The sequence below is a fragment of the Lygodium microphyllum genome, chromosome 5, assembly GCF_053477565.2.
Source record: "Lygodium microphyllum isolate KBCC chromosome 5, Lygodium_microphyllum_v1.1.10, whole genome shotgun sequence".
NCBI lineage: Eukaryota > Viridiplantae > Streptophyta > Polypodiopsida > Schizaeales > Lygodiaceae > Lygodium > Lygodium microphyllum.
The window spans coordinates 45112380-45133340 of NC_141139.1; the positions used below are offsets into that span (position 1 = coordinate 45112380).

A 20961-nucleotide genomic window follows, 5' to 3' on the forward strand; every position below is an offset into this window, starting at 1 on the left:
CACTTTTGGACAGCACTTAAATTATGTGTGCTTTTCCTCCCACATCTTCCTCATCTCCTTCTCCACTGCCATTGCATCCCCTTCAACTAGTATCAGAGCTTTGGATCAGATCTTGATCGTGGACTTGGCCCAGCATTACTTCAGTCCGGATTGAACACCTAGAGCTTGGAGCTTCAATGCCAGCCATGACTTCTTTCCCCCGAGGTAAGATTTCATCTCCCGCCTCTCCCTAGCCCTCATAGGCTCTTTGCAAAGTGTTCCTTAGCTTCATTGGGCGCATTGTATGCCCCCATTTACCCCCTTATCCTCAGGACAACCAATAGACCCCACAGTAGCAGCTCACATTTTTTTGTGCTTGTTTCAAAACTTGGCTCAAAATTCCCATTTTTTCTCATATCTCGGGCATTCGAAACCCAATTTAGGCAAGGTAAGAGTCTAACTTGGGGTTTTGGCATGCTCCGGATGCAATGGTGATGTCAAATTTGCCAAATTATGATCATAATTTTTTTTGCAACAGATCTAAGTTGATTTACAACAAGAAAATGTCATGCTCTTAGCTTATGTGATGCTCCTGAGGCTTGGTATTTGATGCCCAAATGCTTTGGGGATGTTTGCCCAATTTTTTGAGATACTTTGGGACTTGGTTTGAGCTTCCATATCTCAATTTATGTAGGGATTTACTGATGTACATTGTTTGGGCAACTAGGTTTTATCAGGGATGGCTTATGCATAATGCTCTTTGTTGACATTCGGGTGTCCTGTTGGATGTATTGATGCTTGGTCATCATGGTTTATGCTATTGAGCCTTGATTTGGATGTGGACACTTCATTATTGGTTGGGATTTATGCTAGCTTGGTTGACAGGTTATTTTACCTCCAGTTTGGCTATGTTTATGGTCTAGGGGTGCTCCAGACTACTTAGGATGATATGTTGATATATTTGGGTGATGCCACTTTGATGTTTATGCTCCCAGATACTTCTTGAGCAAAGAGCAGAGCTCAATTCTTGGTTCACTGTCATTTTCTTTGCAGTTGGCATTTCACTTGACAAGGTTTATACCTTGTGCTACCCATTATGGGACTGATGTCTAATATGGATGCTTTTGGGTTCGGCTGTAATATGAATGATATTTGGGCTTGAATCGAATTGTATTTGAGAATTTTGTAGAGCAGTTTGCATTTGGTTGGCTTATCACTTATGTAGCTTGGATGCTATTTGGCCTTATGGTCCATGTTATGGATCCATAGATGTTTAATTGATGCAGACATGTATTGAGTAGAGTTGCTTCATTGTCTTGGTAGAGTTTTATTGAGCTTCATTGCTCATTAATGCTTGGTTCTTTGCGGGTTACTCCTTGATCAATGGACTTCTTGACAGTGCTTGGGTTAGCAGTTATGGCTTTGTTGCTTCTGTGTTGCCTAGCTTCTATGCTAGTTGGGTTGCTTTTTCCCATACAGGTCAAAGAGCAATTGCTCTTGATGCTTAGCCGGCTATGCACTTTGTCTACTGTCATGTACTTTACAGAGCCACTTATTTGGATGTTGTACAAATACTTGGGCTTCTCCTGGATCTTGATCATTGCAGGATATTATGCCACTTGGTCTTGCATTGACTTGGATGCTATTATGTGGTTTGATGTACTGCAGAGTCATGTTTGCCATTATGGTTATGGGCTGATTTCATGGCTGAATACCGTATGCTCTTATGATAGATGTCTTATGCTTTACCGTACTGTGGTTGGTTATGTCATGTAGTTGGCTATGACTCCTCTTCATGTGGGAGCTTTTGGATCCTTGGTTGATGCCTTTATGTCCTCCCTCCGTTGAGGTTTCATGAGCCTTTGCAGCATGCTTCTACCACTGATGTACTTGCAGACGATTGTCTTCATGAGCAGGTTCCCTCCATTGGGATAGCCCTCAACTCCTTAAGCTCCATGGATGCTATGGATAACCCTATTCATGATGACTTGGATTCCTTGTTGTCTTCTACAAGTTCTTCAGTTACAGATGTTGTATGCTTCCATTGTGGAAAGCTTGGGCATGTTAAAAGAAAATGTTTTAGATGGATTAGAGAGCAGTAGAGACAGAGAGACTCGACATGAGTAGAGAGTCAACGATGCAGTAGGTGTTACCACTCTTACTAGTGGTGAGATACATGCAGTTATCCATGATGATGCAGTTGAGCATGTACTCCTATCTTCTTGTTTCCCTACAACTTACTTGCTCATTGATTAGGCCTATGCATTTGATTGGCTTTTGAACTCTATGGCATCTTGTCATGTTATCCCTCATAGAGCATGGTTCTCTTCTTACACGGAGGTTGATGGATGTATTGATTTCCAAGCCTTTAGCAAAATTATGCTATTGTTGGTAAAGGGGACATACACCTAGCTTTGCCTGATGGGACTTCTCTTGTGCTCCATGATGTATTACATGTTCCTATGCTTAGTAAGGCTTCATGTCTATCCTTTAGCTACATGATGCAGGTTACTTTGTTTCTCTTCAGGATGGGCCATGGAAGATATGTCGTGGTTGCTTGGTTTTAGCCAGAGGTTCTAGAGTTGGTTCTCATTACCCAATGCATGTCTCTCATATGGGAGATTCTATGGTTGTAGTTATCCGAATGCCACATGCATTGTTATAGCATTACCGCCTAGGCCATATGCACCACAAAGAGATGAAGATCTTATCTCGTTCAGACTAGTTGTTGCTTCCTATGTCACATGTAGATCTTGATGCTTGCCATGATTGTTCTTATGGTCCTTACAGAGCCCCTTTGGCTCATGGTGATCGTGAGAGGCATGATCCTCTAGATATTTTCCATTGTGTAGTTTATGGACCTATGCCTACCTAGTCACTTGGTAGAGCTTCGCATTTTGTGACCTTCGTGGATCATGCTACCCACCGTGTTTGGGCTTTTCCCTTGGTAGGGATTGAATATGATGTAGTTATGCTCGACAAGTTTATGGATTTTGCTCGTTGTAGGCATAGGTGCTTGCAGATGGATTATGAGAGTCATGCTATCTCTCCCAGCTTTTAGTCCTATTGTTAGCAGTTTGGCATTGATTTCCTATGCCCATGGTATTACCAGATTGCTCATGGCATGTGCTTGACTCTAGAAGCAAAGGTTGCTTCTATGCTTACCACAGTTGGGTTATCTTATAGCTTTTGGACTGAGGCCCTTATGATGGCAATCTACTTGCTTAATAGGATGCCGTGTCTGACTTTGGATGGTATTACACCATATGAGGCATGGAGTGGCACGAGACCCTCCTATGATTATTTGAGGATGTTTGGCTGCCAGGTATTTGTATGTATGCCAGATATGCCTATGTCACGCAGATGTATCCTCCTTGGTTATGGAGATGGTGACTCTTAGGCTTACATGTTATTTGATTTGGATGTCCATCAAGTTATATGTAACCGTCATGCTATCTTTTATGAGACACAGACATCTCTCAAGCCTCTTGATGCATGTTTACTGCGCTTTATGGTTGATGCTACAACCGTATGCCAATCTTCCACTTCAGTAAGGCTACATACTATCTTGAGACCTCATCTAACATGTGTCTAGGATGTCGTCCCTTCTTCTATGATTGACTTTGGAGAGTCTATGTGCTCTTAGTTGTCTCCTATGCGCCACGTTGATGCTATGCGCTACTATGATACTTATGCATTACAGCCTTGCACTCATGAATTATGCTTGCTTCATGAGAAGCATTCTTGGATTGCTCCACTATATGGAGCTGTAGAATCGCTTATCTCCTGGATGTCATGGACTCAGGGATACTTGACTCTTCTTTCACAGAGGTTCCCGCTTATTGCATAGCTCGCTTTTCGATTGGGCGTTGGGTGAGATGTCATGATTCCTCACCTTGTCTCTTTTTTTTTTCTTTGTTTTTTTACTCCCTAGCCCATTGGCCTTTTAGTGGGAGGTTGTTAGGGTAAAAGGCCGTTGGGCCTGCCCGTGTATAGTGATTGTCCATACTCTTTGTTCATATATATATGATAGTGCAATAAGGCTGTCTACACACTTTTGGACAACACTTACATTGTGTGTGCTCTTCTCTCCCGCATCATCCTCTTCTCCTTCTCCACTGCCATTGCATCCCCTTCAGTCCATGGGTCTTAGCGGTTGAGTGTAAGCTTGCATCTATAGGCCTAGTGAAATAGCTCCTTTGCTATTTCTAGAAACTTTTGATTTGCACTCAATAAGAATCTCTTTCTAGGAGTTGAAAAGCCTCATTCAAGGTTGAAGGTTGGAAACTTGACTTTAGGCAAACTAGCAAAAACCACATACAATGGGCAAGTTATCTTGTACCCCTCCTAAGAATGAACCTTAGCACATTGACAACTCATAATGACCACCCAAGGTTGAGGCTCATCCATTTGCATGAACAAAGACAAGGTAAGCCTCATAGTGCTTTCTATTGCAAGTCTTTCAAATTGAGACTAATTTGCACCCTAGGAAGTGTGATCAAAGTCTACGAAATGCTAGACCAAGATCTCTTTCCACTAAATGTCCAAAAGAGTGCTTTGAAGAGTCAATTCAAAGCTTTACATGCACTCTTAGAGAATGGGATAGTGGATTCCTATTCCCGGTTACACCTTGCGCATTGTCTCTTTCATCAATCTTGTGCCTTTCATTATTCTATTGTGTGTTTTTATCGTCTAACATGGTATCCAATATTTAGGTCTTTTGAAGGATTCATGCTTATGTTTTCTTTGGTGACTTAGGATTGATTTCATGGAACCTTTCTAGGTGAATAGGTCTTGTATTTCTCTGTAGGTTTAATTCCTATCTTGCATCATCATCCTGTGTGAGGCAAACTTGTTGTTTGGTGTGTCCTTATCCACTATACATCACTTTGCATTTTGAACCTACTATCATTGACCTGGTAAAATCATGATGGCATTTGCTGACATGAATATGCATAATTGGTGGTTTGAACTTGCTATACTAACTAGTGGAATCTCGACTGTGTTTTTTGATGTTGTTGACCCCGCCTGTTGCATGCAGTTGATATACCTACAAGTTGTGCTTAGAGTGTGGATGTTAGTAACTGTTATTTGCTTTGCCTACATGTGTGGGTGTGTTTAGGACATGTGGTGCCTATGTTTGACTAATCATTAGTGTCCTATTGATATGCATGCATGTTATTGTTTAATTACCATTTCTTTGCATTTTGCCCAATGTTGATGTTTCTATTGGCGACACATTGAGAAATTTTGATGAAGGGGCTCCTAGTGGTTGATCTACGTATTTCTTGTGCAATATCATTGCCTTGGCACTGATGACAATATTTGCCAAATCCGATTGTTGTTGTCAAGCATTTTTTTGTAAACTGAAAACCCTTAGAAAAACATTATATAGGCAGGATTTTTGTAGCTTAGTTGTTTGTATGAATGTTTTTTTTGTTGTTTTGTGGTTGGATTTTTTGTGTTTGTCTAGATCAGGAATTGTTTGTGTCATTATTTTGAGTGTGGGAACTTGATAGCCTTGGTCGAGATTGGTGTTTCTTCTAGATAGATTTGAGTAAGACTTTGAAGGTGTTTGCAAGTCATCTTGAAACATGTATAATCTCTTGCTGATATTGTTGCACATCATAAGGATTATGGATTCATGATGAGCACTTCATGTTGCACTTGTCGAATGTAGTGCATTCGGGAGTCATCTCTTGATTTTATCAATTACTTCCATGCTATGGGTTGGGTTGATGCACGGTTTGCACCATCATTGAGAACTAGCATGGCATGATGTCTGCTGCAACTATATGCAATAAATCTTCGATGCACACGCACTTGAGAGAGCACCTTTCATTATACATGCACGATTCTTTGCACACACAAGATTTGGGATTTTCATCACCAAAATAGGGAACTATTGGATCAATGGGAAAGGTGGTTGGGTGAGTTTGAGGGTCGTGAAGGGTGCATTTAGTCATGAGACGTGTTTTTTTTTTGTCAACATCTTGAGGACCATTGTTTTCTTGAGAGATTGTGAGATTTTGGGTGGGTGGAGCAAAGTACAACATTTCTTCTTTGTTGAATGATGAGAGGTGAGGTTTAAATATTTAAAGCAATCAATGAATCGTGTTTACATCTCACATGACACATGTGTACATGTAGATAGGCTAGGCACTATATGTTCCAGTGCATACATCTTTTCAAGTGTAGCATTGCATATCATAGATTCGACTTACCATTTCTTCTTGAAGGCATGTATGATTGAGCAAAGAGTTCCATTTCAAAGCATGCCCTTAGATAGGGCACATTGCATGGTATCAAAGCAGATATATCAAGAAAAATTTCACTTGTTGAAGACTAAAGGGAGATAGTGGGTGTAGTGAAAAGAAAGGGATACTTGTTCGCAAGTTAGTTAAGTGGGGCTTCAAGTATCCAGAAAAGCAATCACCAAAGAAGCAATCCTTTAGAAACCAACAAGGAAGAAGCAAGGACAAAATACTAAGGTTTTCAAAGATACTCTACATTGGCAAGAAAGTGGATGCTTTTGGTAGGCTTTAGTCAAAGAGAGGGCATGGTGGGGCAACATCAAGGGATACAACTTGAATGGTGATTCTTAATCTCTTGATTTGGAACAAGTTTATGTCCATTGTTCATGGAAGCTGTGACTAGAATAATGAATATAATGATGGAGACTTAATTGATTTATCATTTCAAGAGCCTAAGAATATGGAAAAGAATGAGTGCTTTAGGAAGGAGGAGCTATGCAATTTTCCAACCCACTAAGGGTTACAACTTCAAGGAACTTCATGAAATATGGAGGAGATCTTGAGGTATAATCCTGATGGATATGTGAGAGGGTAGATGGTGGCCGTGGTTGATGAATACATTGTTGGGGATTCATGATGAGTATTGAAGAGACAAACAACTACCTGGGTAATTTGTATCTGCAATAAGAGGAAGCATACAAGGTTTGGTTATTGATTGTGGTATATAAAAAGGAGTTGCAAGAGGAGTTGTAAAAAGACGAGCATGCAATCATGTTTACAAGGCCAATAGGAAGGAGAGATTCTTGTGATCTTACTACATATAACAATGGATTTAGTATTGAAATTGTGGGGCGTATGTCATCATTCGTTGATCACAATGCTTCTTTGTAGAAGCAAGATTGAAGGCATTTTTTTGTGAGTGCAGGGAGACCTGTGATGTGATTGGGGGTGCTGACAATTGACCAATTCCTACATTCTGAGACGCTTGCACACAACAAATAGTAGATTGAAGTTGTTTGGCTTTTAGCATTATGGCAAGGAAGCTTTCCCTACTAAGGATGTTGGTGCTACAATAACTAAGGTTGAATTGGATGCTGCAAATCAATCGAGAATGGACACCAAATGCTTGGCAATGAAAATTGTGACCATAGGACGTTAATGGCTCATGGCGTAGTCATTATCTTTCATTTGTGTGAGCATCTCTGTAGGATGACAAGTCGAAAAACAAAAGTATCAAAAGTTTTGTGTTTGCAAAGCGATAACAAAAAGCTTAATGCTTTAAACATTAAAGCATCAATCATGAAAAAACATGCATAACATGGATGTGGAAAAAAACCCTATAAAAGGGGGGGTGTAAACAGAGAGGAGGGTCACACGCAAGTGTGTGGAGACTTGTTTGAGTTGGTCAAATTTTCTCAAAGACCTAGATGTTGAAGGTTCGAAGTATTGTAAGGTTCGAAGTATTGTAACAAACTCCAAAGAGGTATGAGGACTTTAAGCAAAATTTTCCAAGTTCGAACATTGTTCAAGGTGATCAAGGTGTCGATGCTCTACTTAGTGTGCGATTTTGATGTATTTAAGGCTATCAGAGGCATAATTGTTTGTTTGTGCTTGTGTTTTTGGTTGTGTTGTGGTTGTAAAGAATTGAACATTTACGTTTTGTATTGTATTTAGACAAATTAAAATCCATTAATAGGCACTCCTTGACATTCGTTTTTGGGTTGTGTGAGAGGGTTGTCTTTGCACACCGCTTGCTAAACACCATTTGATCGTGCTAATAGTGGACCTTAATCCTTGTGTCAATCTACATGTGTTTGTTCATATGCAAAGTCCTCACTACATTTATCCATTTGAGCATAGTTTGTTTGCATGTGCCATTGCTTGATTATGTTCACATTCTTTTTTGTTGTAAGCATTCACTCTCCCCTTGCTACACTCTCTCAACCAAGGTCACATGCAAGTAATTTTTTCATTCTCATTTCACTTCATTATAATCCTATCGATGCCCTTGTGATTTAGTACTTCATTCTTCTGACACATTTCATGGAGTTTTCCTTGTGTATAGTGCTCACAAGTGCTTTTCAGAGAGCGAACAGGCTTGCTCTGGCCTTTGGAGGAATCTCTACTTTCATCATGATGCAACAAAGTGGCGGTCATGTACATGAGGTGAAGAGAAGGCATGATGTGGCATAGGGTCACATTAGAAGGAAGATACAAAAAACATGTTGCTACTTTGTGTGGTGGATATGGTCGTGCTTGGTGGAGCACGAGATCGCATGCATGTCTACATCATCTTGGTTCACTCAGGGCCTAGTGATGGCTCAAGTGGATGGTTCTTCTTGGCTCTAGTGATATTGCACGCCCTCAAATGCTCCTAGCCAAAAGGGGCAATTGTGCGGGTGGAGAGAGGGCATGTTGATACTTTTTTGTTATTGGTGGATTTTATGTGTGTCATTCAATTCACATATTCTAGCAATTTGAATCTCGGACTAGTGTGTCCATTGCCACATTCATGCTAGGATGAGTGACATTATGTGTTTGTGTGGTCTTGCATGAGGGGACACGAAGGGCATGCTAATGCTCTAGTGGAGGAATCTTGGTGTCATGGTGAGCTATCCACAAAGCTTGTGTGGCTACAAGAGGTGCAAGGTGGATAGCTCAACTAATTTGCTTTCAGAGAGGGCTTATGGCATTTGGACTTCTTCTTCACGGTGCTTTCTTACCTAGACGCATCCAATAGAGTGTAGGTTGCTGGAGTATCCATGGTGTATCTTGGGTGTTCTTGTTCATTGCTTGTTCACCTGTGCTCTAAGAGAGGGTGTTAGAAGTGGTCATGTCACAAGTTCACAAGCTACCATGGCATAATTTATGGGCATTTTCTATTTCTTTATTTGGTAAATGGCCAACCTATTTTATGGTAGGATAGCTTACTTAAAATTTCTCTATAAAAGGAGGGATTGTGACCACATTCCATTATCCATTTATGTATTTGCTGATTATTGATGTGGAGAGAGGGAGCTTATGGAGTGTGTGAACCAGTGCTCAACCATTGTACTCTTATCATAGTGGATTCCTATTCCTGGTGGTTATATCTTGTGCATTGTCTCTTTCATCGATCTTGTGTCTTTCATTATTTTGCTACATGTTTTGTTATTCTAACAGTAACTTTCCTTATGCGACAACTTCCCCATGTCATATTCTAGTCACCAAATAGTATAGAGTTGTTTGGGAAAGTTGTAAAAACATGGATCTAGAACATGGCTTTAGGCGGAAGCTATGGAGGTTGGAAGAGAAAGAGTGAGTTCATGAAGACACTGACATGACTGACTATTACACAAGTGAATTAGGTTCCAAGATGGAAGCTTGGACTCATAAACACAATCTTGAGCATAGACTGACAATGACACAGAGACTTTACTGAAAGACAAAAGTACTATGACATTGCATTAGAAAAGAGAGCAAGTATAATGATTGGTAGCACTTCTCTTACTATGCTTATGGGATTCTAGTCCTGAGCCCACACTGCTCGGTACAAAGAGGCTAAGTAGGTGTGATTGCAGAAATCTCAACACCCCTCCTCAATCACAACCAAAAGTACAAAGTATGTAGAGGCTTTAGTGAGAGCAAGTCCTGCAAAGTGTGGGCACACCATAAACATGGCAAAACACTAGAGGTTGTCACAAAAAAGGCTAAGTGTGGGTATCACAAACATGGTGGACATCCAGAGGTTGTAACAAGGGCCTCATAAAGTGTACAGAGGTTACAAGGCTACATGAGGAGTTTATAAGTTTATGTCCGAAGCATTAGGGATAGTTAATACAAGGCTAAAAAAGTCTATTCGAATAGAAGGATTGATGAGGTTTGTCCTTCTCCTGGTGGTATTTTTCTTCTTCTTCTTCTTCTTCTTTTGCTCCATGTTCTTCTTCTTCTTTAATAGCAACTAGATAGGTCTTTTGGGACCTCTTTTTGGCGTGGCAGAACTTCTCGATGTGTCTAGTCCTTTTGCAGAAGTCACAGGAAAGCTAGTCCTTATTGCCTTTGTACATGTTGCCAACATATAATGCATGTTCATCTCTACAGGTGCTTGGTTCTTCCTTAGTTTTTAGCTTCTTTTCCTCCTCTAATAGTGATGCTTGGATATCAACAAGCTCAGGGTTTGGCATATTGATTAGAGTTGTTGACACATTATTATATTCAGGAGGCAAACTTTTGAGCAGAACACCAATGCAAACATCTTCTTCCATTTTAATGTTGATTCCCACAAGCTGGGTTAGAAGTCCTTCCATGTAATTTAGATGTGTGGCAAGTGATGTGCTAGACTTCATTTCAATTTTGAAAAATTCAATCAAGAGACCATACTTTGATGACTGAGACTGTGCACCAAAGAAAGTGTCAAGTTTCTTCCATGTATCCTGTGAAGTATCACAGCTATCCACATGGTGGATATAACTGTAATCTAGCTTCAGTTTGATAATGGCATGAGCCTTATCATCATTCTTTTGCCAAGTGACTACAAGGTCGGCATCACGAGGCTTCTTGTCTTTGCCACTGGTGATGGCCCAAAGACCCTTCTTCATTAGGATGAACTTGATAAGGGCATGCCAGGTGTGAAACCTGAGCGAACTGTCGGAGAGTCCTTGCCCATGCTGGAGTTGGAGGATCAGCAGCAAATCAGTCTTCAAAATTCTCAGATTTCAGCAGAAGACTTGATCTTGAGTGTACTTGATAAGCACAAGTGCCAAAAGACACTAGATGACACTGGATGAATAGTATTAAGAGATACTAATGCTTGTGCCTCGAAGCTTGAGACCTTTAGAATCTCAACAAAAGTTTGTCCTCCAATAGTTGCCACTTCAGATTCTGAGTTCTTGGCAAAAGTACTATGACATTGCATTAGAAAAGAGAGCAAGTACAATGCTTTATAGGAAATTGGATGGTAGTGCTTCTCTTACTGTGCTTATGGGATTCTAGTCATGAGCCCACACTGCTTGGTACAAAGAGGCTAAGTAGGTGTGATTGCATAAATCTCAACAAAAGTTTGTCCTCTAATAGTTGCCACTTCTCACCTTGGAGTGCTAAAGTGTCTGGAACATACACAAATATTATGGTCAATGCCTCCTTCACCACCTCAAATCATACCTCAATCACACTACCTTCTTCATCACACCATAGCAAGGAGCCCTTCAAATTGTTGCATACTAAGAGGAGCAAACCACTTTTTGAATCCCCAATGGTCTTTAGTGATTGACCTTCACCTCTTGAAGGCCTATAACATTGGCTCTACTTCTCTTGAGAATGTGGCATCATGCTTCAGACTTCTTTAGAGAACCTTATCCTCTAACATTCCATGTAAGAATATTCACCTTCAATGAGGTGCATGCATTACTCATCGATTAGGGTTCATGATTATTTTGCCAATATTTTTAGCTCTAAACTTATGTATAGGGATGCCAAAACTAACACTTAGGCTAAAATAGCTAGGGCTAGTCCCTCAATCCATTGATGCACCTTTAGAAATGTATCTCTCCCCAATAGAGATTGAAGTTACCATTGATCTAAAGAAGGGCAAAACCCTTGGATTGGACAAATCCCCCAAAACAAGTTCTTTCAAGAATCCAAAGAATGTTGGTCGACAACAAGGAATTAACCTACCCAACTGCAATAAGCAAAATGGTTCTGAACCAATTTGTTGATGACAGGAATAATACAATTAGGAATGAAGATACCTCTCTCAAAGCGTTTTGGAATTGTGTGGAGTTTTGCCTAGCCTTCGAGTCAATCATCAACTCAAAAAAAAAACATGCATTAAACACCTTATTTCTCCACCTTCTGATTGGCTTTCAAAGGAAAGGTGTGAAATCATCCTAGAAGGAAAAGCATTTTGACTCTTGGCATCCCTATGGGTTTTATGGTAACATACAACCAACACTGGCCGTGTGTAATGTGAATAAGGCCAGGAAAAATTTAGAATATGGCAAGATGTATAGTTGTGCTTAAGCACATCCTCCTTGCATCTGCTATATACTTCTTATCGTGATGGCGGCCTCCCCAAACAAGACTAAAGGAAATCGAAGCTTTTTGTAGAACCTTCAAGGGGGCATCAATGGTGAAAGAAAGATCCCCAAAGTAGAAAATGGCAAGATGTATAGTTGTTCTTAAGCACATCCTCCTTGCATCTGCTATATACTTCTTATCGTGATGGCGGCCTCCCCAAACAAGACTAAAGGAAATCGAAGCTTTTTGTAGAACCTTCAGGGGGGCATCAATGGTGAAAGAAAGATCCCCAAAGTAGAAAATGGCAAGATGTATAGTTGTGCTTAAGCACATCCTCCTTGCATCTGCTATATACTTCTTATCGTGATGGCGGCCTCCCCAAACAAGACTAAAGGAAATCGAAGCTTTTTGTAGAACCTTCAAGGGGGCATCAATGGTGAAAGAAAGATCCCCAAAGTAGCTTGGAGTACTTGCACTCTTCCAAAAGGTCAAGGGAGTCTTGGCCTTCCTAATTTGACTGAGCTCGCTGATAAAATGGTAGCTAAGTGGATTGCACATAGTATAATCTTAAATCCACCCCAATGATGATTGGTTAGTTCTTCTCCATAGACATGTGGATAATTCCTCCTTGCAAGATTGCCCAAAATGGAAACACTTGTCGTTGTTAGTCGTAGGCTTTTCACAAATCAACGTCAACGTCTGCAAAGCTTCCCCCTAAGGCAAAAATCTATGGGTAGCATGGTTCAAATAGAGAAAATTTTGGTTTAGTGATAAACTGAACATTAATCTGCCTTGGGCAGCTTTCAACTCGGTATGGTTCAGTTTTCACTGGGGAAATATCCCACCTCATATATATTGGATTTGGGAGAGGGATAGAAATTTTACAAGAAAGGAATACAAGTTTGGGAGGACCTGTGAGCAGGGCAAGAATAAGGATCTTGCATGCCTCACAAATGGGAACATGATCTGAGTCTTGAATGTGGTGCAGAGGTTTAAGACTGAGGGAGGAAGGGGCGATCCAGCAGCCTTTTTGAGAGACATAGATTCTGTCATGCCTCGTGCCATGCCAGGTGTTTTATACGCTTCAGTTATGCCATGTGAATGAAACCTTCCCTGGGTGCAGCATTTCCATAAAGTCCATTGGAAAGCATTCTGCTTCTAGGCCCATGGAGCGAATATAACAGATACCAATCAAGTTCCATATCATCCGAAATCAACAAGCATCTGGAGTGCAGAGAATGGTTGTACGACCTAACAATATGTATGGATGCTCTTCAGGTGAGGTCAAAAGTTGAGGGTTTTACATGTGCAGCGTCGGATTTTCTTTCGTTAGTGGGTTCCATGTAAGACTGAAGGCGACGCACCCGAGGGGGACCTGTGTGATGCAACAAGTATCTTGGTAAAGTTTGATGTCTTCTTCTGGCAGGGATCGGTACTCAGTCAAGTATCGATTTCTCTCTTTTGACAGAAGGGATGATGCAGCTGATGCATGCTCAGTTAGTTGCTGGCAGTTGTTTTGAAGTACACCTAGACTTTTTAAGAACATTAAAGTCTCAATTGACTTGAGAACATTTGATTCTTGCCCAGCCAACAATCCTTCTGCAAATACATGCAGTCTAGGCAAATAACATCCCAAATGGCCTATGAACGCAGGCTAGCGAACCAACCTCACATTCTGTGTTAAAAGTCGCTGGTTTCAAGCTACTTTGCCATCCTTCTTGTCACTACGCATGACCTTGCCAACCCCAACAATTTCTTGTCTATCACACTATTTTCTGTGGTGTATGCTTTGCATGCAAGTTCCCTCGTGTTCCATGTCTCATAAGACGTTATTTCTGAAGGGGGAGAGTCCAACAATTCATCTAGTTAACTGGATTTTTTGAGCTGTGCTATATATCGTCTTGGCCATCGTGGAGCTCCCTTAATAGGGCCATGACCTGCAACATGTTGGGTCTCTTCCAAGGCCGCTCTTCAACACACCAACAAGCTGTGTCAAGGTAGTGAAGCATCTCCTTTTCATAAAGCAGGCAGGGTGCTAATGATGTAGCCGCTGACAAGTTAGCAGCCCCTGTTGTATTACCTGTGAGTGCCACTGGATCAAGCACTTCCCGATGTCGTCCTTCTTTCACATGTTTCTTAACCCATCCAACCAGGTCATGCTCCACTTCTGCTGGTCGAGTCTTCTCTTCCTTAATCTGATCGGTGTCTTGGGTGATCACACTGGGCTGTTCTTCAGTGTTGTCTTTTCTTTCATTAAGGCTGGTCCATCTCTTCTTCAGTGCTACACTTGCACAGGATGACCATGTGGGCCTGCGGCCGGTCACCAGCTCCAATAAGACTACACCATAGCTATATACATCCCCCTTGGTTGTACAACGGAAGCTATGGCAGTACTCAGGTGGCACATACCCAGGTGTTCCCACGACACTGGTAACACTGAGATGGGTCTCTGATGCACTAACTAGCCTGGCCATGCCGAAATCCGAAATCCGTGCCTCCAATGTGTCATCTAACAGGACATTGCTGGACTTGAGGTCTCTGTGGATGATGTGAGGAATGCAACTATGGTGTAGAAAGCACAATCCCCTGGCAGTGCCCAGGGCTATCCTTTTCCTCATCTCCCAACTCAGGCGTACATGCTCATTGTCAGTAATACATTCCTTTCTCTCAATCTCCATGCAGTTCCCATGCAGCCTCTTATCCAAGCTCCCACCTTCCATGAATTCATAAACCAGCAACCTCTCCTCCCCTACTTTGCAATAGCCTAACAGAGGAACTAAGTTCCTATGCTTGATCTTTCCAATGGTCTCCATCTCGGCCATGAACTCCCTGTCTCCTTGGCCCACCAGATGAATGAGCTTCTTCACAGCTATTGTGGTTCCATCATCTAACTTAGCTTTGTACACATCTCCAAAACCACCGTGGCCAACAATCGCATCAGAATTAAAACCACCTGTTGCTTCTAACAAGTTTGCAAAAGTGAGCTTCCTTAGAGGCCTTTCGAATGTAGCCACATTTATGCTGAGTGGTTCATTAGCTGCTGATATGTTCCAGCTGACATTTTCTTTTGAAGGAAAGGTTTCAATGAATTGATCCCTAACACTTTTCTTCATGTGCTGCTGATAGGTTAGAGCACATGCCAGGAGTCCACAGACACTGGCCATAATGAACACAAATGTGCCCAAGGCTGCTATAATGATGGCAATTGATGACCATTCAGAAGAGGATGGTCGAGGGGCACCTTCAGAGGACAATGATGTAGGTGCTGGTGCCTCACATGGAAGGAGAGGAGCTCCACATAGACCAGGGTTGTTGGCAAAAGCGGCTGCAGGGAAAGTGGAAAGAGTACCTGATGCTGGTATTGACCCAGAGAGGTTGTTGCTCGAAAGATCCAACTCATTAAGCAAGCCTAGTTCAGCCAAGGAAGGAGGTATGCTCCCTTGCAGCTGGTTATGATCCAAGTACAGTATGGTCATCCGAACTAGATTAGATAAGCTTGATGGGATAGTCCCTGTGAGTTGATTGTAGGACAGTGAGAAGACCTGGAGGTAACTCAAAGTGCCCATCTCTGGTGAGATGGTGCCACCAAGCTGGTTAAAAGAAAGGTCCAGGAATTGGAGGCTGCCTGTTGTTGTGAAGAAGTAAGGGTCGTCACCAAGATACAATCGAGTGAGGTTGCATTGCTGAAAATTGGGTAGCTGCATCAATCTTTGCTCTCGGATTCCATGGAATTCTATAAGCCCCCCTAAACCTTGACAGCTTGAACCAAGGTGCTTGAGAAAAGCAAACTGGGTGCCTGCCAAGTTACCTCGGGTTGTTTTTCCAGCTTGTTTGGCAAGCTCAGGTGGAATGATGCCATCCAGCATGTTACTGTTCAAATCCAACCAGATAAGGTTTGTGCAATTGCCAAGCTCAGCAGGAATGCCGCCTGATAGGGTGTTGTTTGCAAGTTGTAGGATGCCAAGTTTGGGTACAGAGCCAAGCTGCACAGGAAGGCTTCCTGTCAGGGCATTTGAAGAGAGAGAGAACCATTCCAGATTGCTACAATTTGATATACTGATGGGAATTGTGCCTGTGAAGAGATTAACATTGAGGACAAGCTTCGTCAACCCTTCAGCTGCACAAACATTCGGAGGAATCTCACCTTCCAGCAAATTTCCCCATGCCATAACTTCTTGCAAGTTTGGTAAGTTGAACAATGACGGAGGGAGATTGCCCCCTAGGTGATTGCAACTAAAGTCGACCATCACAAGACTAGTGCAATTGCTCAGGCCTTGTGCAATGAACCCCACTAGATCATTGTCAGACAGAAATAGCTCTTTCAACATTGGTGCACATAACGTGTCTGGGATGTTCCCATAGAGCCTATTTGCACTCAAATCCAGTGTGGTCAAGTACTTGCAATCGTTGAGAGAGGATGGGAGAGTTCCTGTGAGGTTGTTAAAGCTGATTATTAGTGTTTGTAGAGAGGGGATGCTACACACAATTTTGGTTGGAAAGCTTCCAAAGAGAAAGTTGTCAGCCAAGTTCAAGTAGGAAAGGGAGGAGCAATTCGATAAGGCAGAAGGAATTTTGCCAGTCAGCTGGTTTATAGACAGGTCAAGGTCTTGAAGTGAAGTGAGGGAGTTGCCGTAGTCAGGAGGGATTGGGCCAGTGAATTTGTTGTCCTGCAGGTAAAGCTTTTGGAGGCTTTTGAGTTCCACAAGGGAGAGAGGGAGGCTGCCAATGAAGGCGTTGTAGGAGAGATTGAGCAGGAGTAGGCTTGTGCAAGATGCTAAGGAATGTGGTATTTCTCCAGTAAAGAGGTTTCCTGACAGGTCGAGCCATAGTAAGTTTGGACAAGAAATCTCATCAACAAAGAGTTGATTGGCTAACGTACCAGAAAAGTGATTAGCAGCAATGCTAAGATACTTTAGGGGTGAAGGAATAGCAGCTGAAGGGAAGATGTCTGGTACTGTGTCATTGAACGAGTTATAAGAGAGATCTAAGTGTTGGAGGGATTGGCAATGTGATATGCCTTTGGGAATCCTCCCTGTAAGGCCGTTGTGCGATAGGTCAAGATATGTCAAATTTCCGCAGCTTGTGAACATATCTGTGGAAACAGTCCCTGAGAAGTTATTGAAGGAGAGGTCCACTAATTGGATTGTGCTGCCTCTCCCCAGTATGTGAGAAGGTAAATTCCCACTATAGTAGTTGTTAGACAGATTGAGATAGGTCAATGTCTTGCAGCTCTGCAGGGAGAGAGTGGAGAAAGTGCCTTTGAGGTTGTTGGATGAGAGGTCTAGAGCAGAGAGTGTGCTGCAAGCAGAGGCCACAATCTGCTCACTGCCATAGCCATAGAAACGGTTGCCTGCGAGGTGCACATCTTGCAACTGGTCCAAGGGCGCGAGGGTGGCAGTTGGGAGGGGAGAAACCAGGCCGCAACCAGTAAGGTCCAAGGCAACCACACGTGCCTTGGTGCAGCGCACACCATACCAATCACAGCAGTTAACATGCAGCAGTGGGTTCCATCCAACCAGCACATCTAATGGATCCTTTTCTATCCTCTGCCTGAAGCTCAGCAAGGCCTGCATATCAGTCTCCAGATTCTGTTCCTGTTGCAGAAGGCGGCCTTCTTCAAGGATATGCCTCTGTACACCACCTGCATTGAAGCCCAGCGAGGCATCAACCTGTGCATCAGCAGCCAATATCTCTTCCTTTGGTCGTGCTTGATGGTGATCCAGTCCTTTTTGGTGAGACACTGATACTGACAGAGAGACCGTCAGCAGCAGCAGCAGCAAATTGGAGGTGACAATCCCGAGCATTTTCATATCTTTTCACAGGATCTACATCATAGCCAAATGAGTGCAGCTGAAAAGCTCAGCAGAATGAGATGGCAAGGCCAGGACTGAATCATGCTGGCTATGAATTCCTTTCTATGCTAACTGAATAATTAAGAATGCAGCGAGCTTCACTAAAGAGAAGGATCAGCTTAATGACTAATGTTCAGCAAAGTGGCCAATTGGGCAATCATGCGAGTTGTATAAATGTGAGAGACAGTAGTATAGCTGAAGGTCAACTGAGTAAAGTATGAGAGTCTTAATGCCAACACCAGAAGGATTGGCTCAATTACTAGATGACAAGATCAGAGCTCAATTGTTTTGTGTGTGAGTGAAGGGAGTTGAGCAACTATCTATGTGGATCTCATCGCAAGGATTAGCTTAACAGTTACTGGATGGCACGACCAGAGCTCAATTGTGTGTCAGTGTGTTTGTCTGGGGGGCGCGCGTGAAGAGAGAGAGAGAGAGTTCATGCCCGCCCACTACTCTTTGCTTGTAGTGAGCTTAAACGCACGTTCAAAGACACGTTTCTTCCTCTGTCCCCGTCACCCTTCTTTGTCGTCAACCCCACTTGCATTCCATGTTTTCCAAAACATAAGCCCTATTTGACTAAGCTGCCCCATTCAAATGAAATGCATTCCATATCCTTTGGAAAGAGAGATTGTTTGGAAAAGGATATTAATCTAAATAAACTAGATCTTCAAATTGTCTCCAAAGGGGGTCATCATATACTTGAAATTTTGATGAATGGTATGATATGAAGATGTTTCTAAAGTTCCTCTAAATCTAGTTAAGTATCAAGCAAACTTCTTGAAGGTCTTTGGTTTAGAAATTGAAGTGCAAAACTTTCCTTCTTTTCCTTTTCTAATATCCCAATAAAAATATACTTCTTCCTTTTGCATCGAGTTATACATTTTCAAAAGGTACGTGAGAAAGATGTCGAAGAAAGTCTTGAAAAAGTAAACATTTTAGTTTTTTAAATTGAAAATGCAAAATATGTATGTGTATTAATCAAAACATGTGCATACGACTTCCAATTGGAATGGACAAAATAACAAAATGGCATATAGGCATCATCATGAACCTTGCTTTAGCATTTTGGCATGGCATGGAAGGTATTGCCTTTGAGCAGTTTTATCAATCTAGACTCTTTGACAATCGTAGTGGAGATGGTAGACAAAACCCCAAAATGGCTTGTTAGCTAGCCAAACAATAAGGCAATTTGGGTATTCCATATTTCCCTCAATGTTGCTCTCTCAAGATATTCTAATATTTCACCTTATCTTAATTGAATCTCCCTTAATCATAGAGCAATGCTTGCTTAGCCCCAAAGTTGGAGAGGCCGCTAGCATCCATAAGCTTCCTAATCTTTGTCCACACTTTGGAGCAAGTCCAAAAGATGTTCATCACACCATCTTTTGTCTCTTGCAAATGGGGCAAAGAGGTGATAGGCTCTATAACTTCAACTTCCTCTTAAAGCAAGTTGTGTCATAACTCTCCAAGGCAAGAGGTTAAGTCATGCGAATAGAGTAGTGTGCCAAACTTTTTTATTCTATTTTACCAGACACAAACAATATCCATTGGGTAACACCTCTTCTAATACTCCACTGCCTTGGTAATCCATTCAAGTCTCTTCTTGGAAATCAATCTTGGCTTTAAGCTTGATCATAGGCTTACCTTCTTTATTGGTTCAAAATATAAATGAATTGGCATATCAAATATAGTAGGAGCTAGGCTAATCCTCCTTTAATTTACAAGAATAGTAGCCACACAATCTTGCTCTCCATCATAGAACCTAAACTCCAATGTAATTTCCATGATGCTCTTGAAGCAAAGTGATGAGGTATCCCAAATGTCTTGCCACTTTTGTAGTCCTTTCTTCCACCAAGAAAGGGAAAGGTTTGAATTTTCATTATGTGGTACAAAGCTTATTGCAAAAGGGTATCTTTGCTTAGCCACAAAGTTGTTAATAAATAGGCATCACCTTTGAGAGTTGGCCTATCATTCCACACCAATTCTAAAGGAAAATCCCTCTAGTTTGGGACTAGATTCTAGGAAAGTGGAAGCTTTGGGAGGTTGAGCTTACCTTGTACATAGAATTGTTTACCTACCAATGAGAAGGGTTTGAAAGGGCAAACATGCATCGTAGCCATGTTAACCCAGCTTCTCAAAATGGATGTCTATGGCTAGTCATCAAGAAGCCTTTTCAAGGGAAAAAGTTCAATCTTTGAGCCTTGGCCAAAGTTTCCTCCAAACCTAAACTACTCTCTTCTTGTATAGATATGGATAGTCATCAAGAAGCCTTTTCAAGGAAAAAAGTTCAATCTTTCAACTTGGCCGAGGTTTCCTTCAAACCTAAACTACTCTCTTCTTGTATAGATATCATGTGCTTCCATGCCATCGCATGCCAGTGACATATATAACCCAAAAACCAAATTAAATTTTGGATAAGGGCCTCCATTTCTTTCCAAGAGGGCAAGAAAGGAGAAATAATAGCAATAACATATAGAATATAAGAATATAACCATTTTACTAATCACTATCTGCTGACCCAAACTAAGTGTAAGAAGGATCCATTTTAAAAGCTTGGTTTTCATTTTTTACACCAACTAATTAAAGCATTGCTTTAACATACTAGCAATACCCAACGGACACCTAAGGTATCTAAAAGCCTAGCCAAGTTGTATAAGCTTGAAGGCACATTTCATTACCCAAGGTATAGGGTCTCCCTAAGTGGAAGCAAGAGCTATGGTGGAAGGAGCAAGAGTAAGAGAGAGACACACACAAGATGTGGGAACTCCAATAGTCACAATGTGTGAGTATCGACCTTTCCTTTATTCAAATGTCATTGAAAGAACAAATAATGAAGTGATAGTGATGGGTGCCAGCCACCTGTCGTGTATAAGTGTGCAGGT

The 20961-nt window shown here is 41.7% G+C and overlaps 1 protein-coding gene across 1 annotated transcript; it reads right to left on the bottom strand.

Annotated features, from left to right (window-relative positions):
• Positions 1-12942: 12942 nt before the first annotated feature.
• Positions 12943-18621, bottom strand: LOC148035755 (uncharacterized). Its single transcript, XM_087677769.1, has one exon. It carries the CDS (start codon positions 18035-18037, stop codon positions 14117-14119), a length of 3921 nt encoding a protein of 1306 aa, XP_087533895.1. The 5' UTR covers positions 18038-18621; the 3' UTR covers positions 12943-14116.
• Between the last annotated feature and the right edge of the window lie 2340 nt (positions 18622-20961).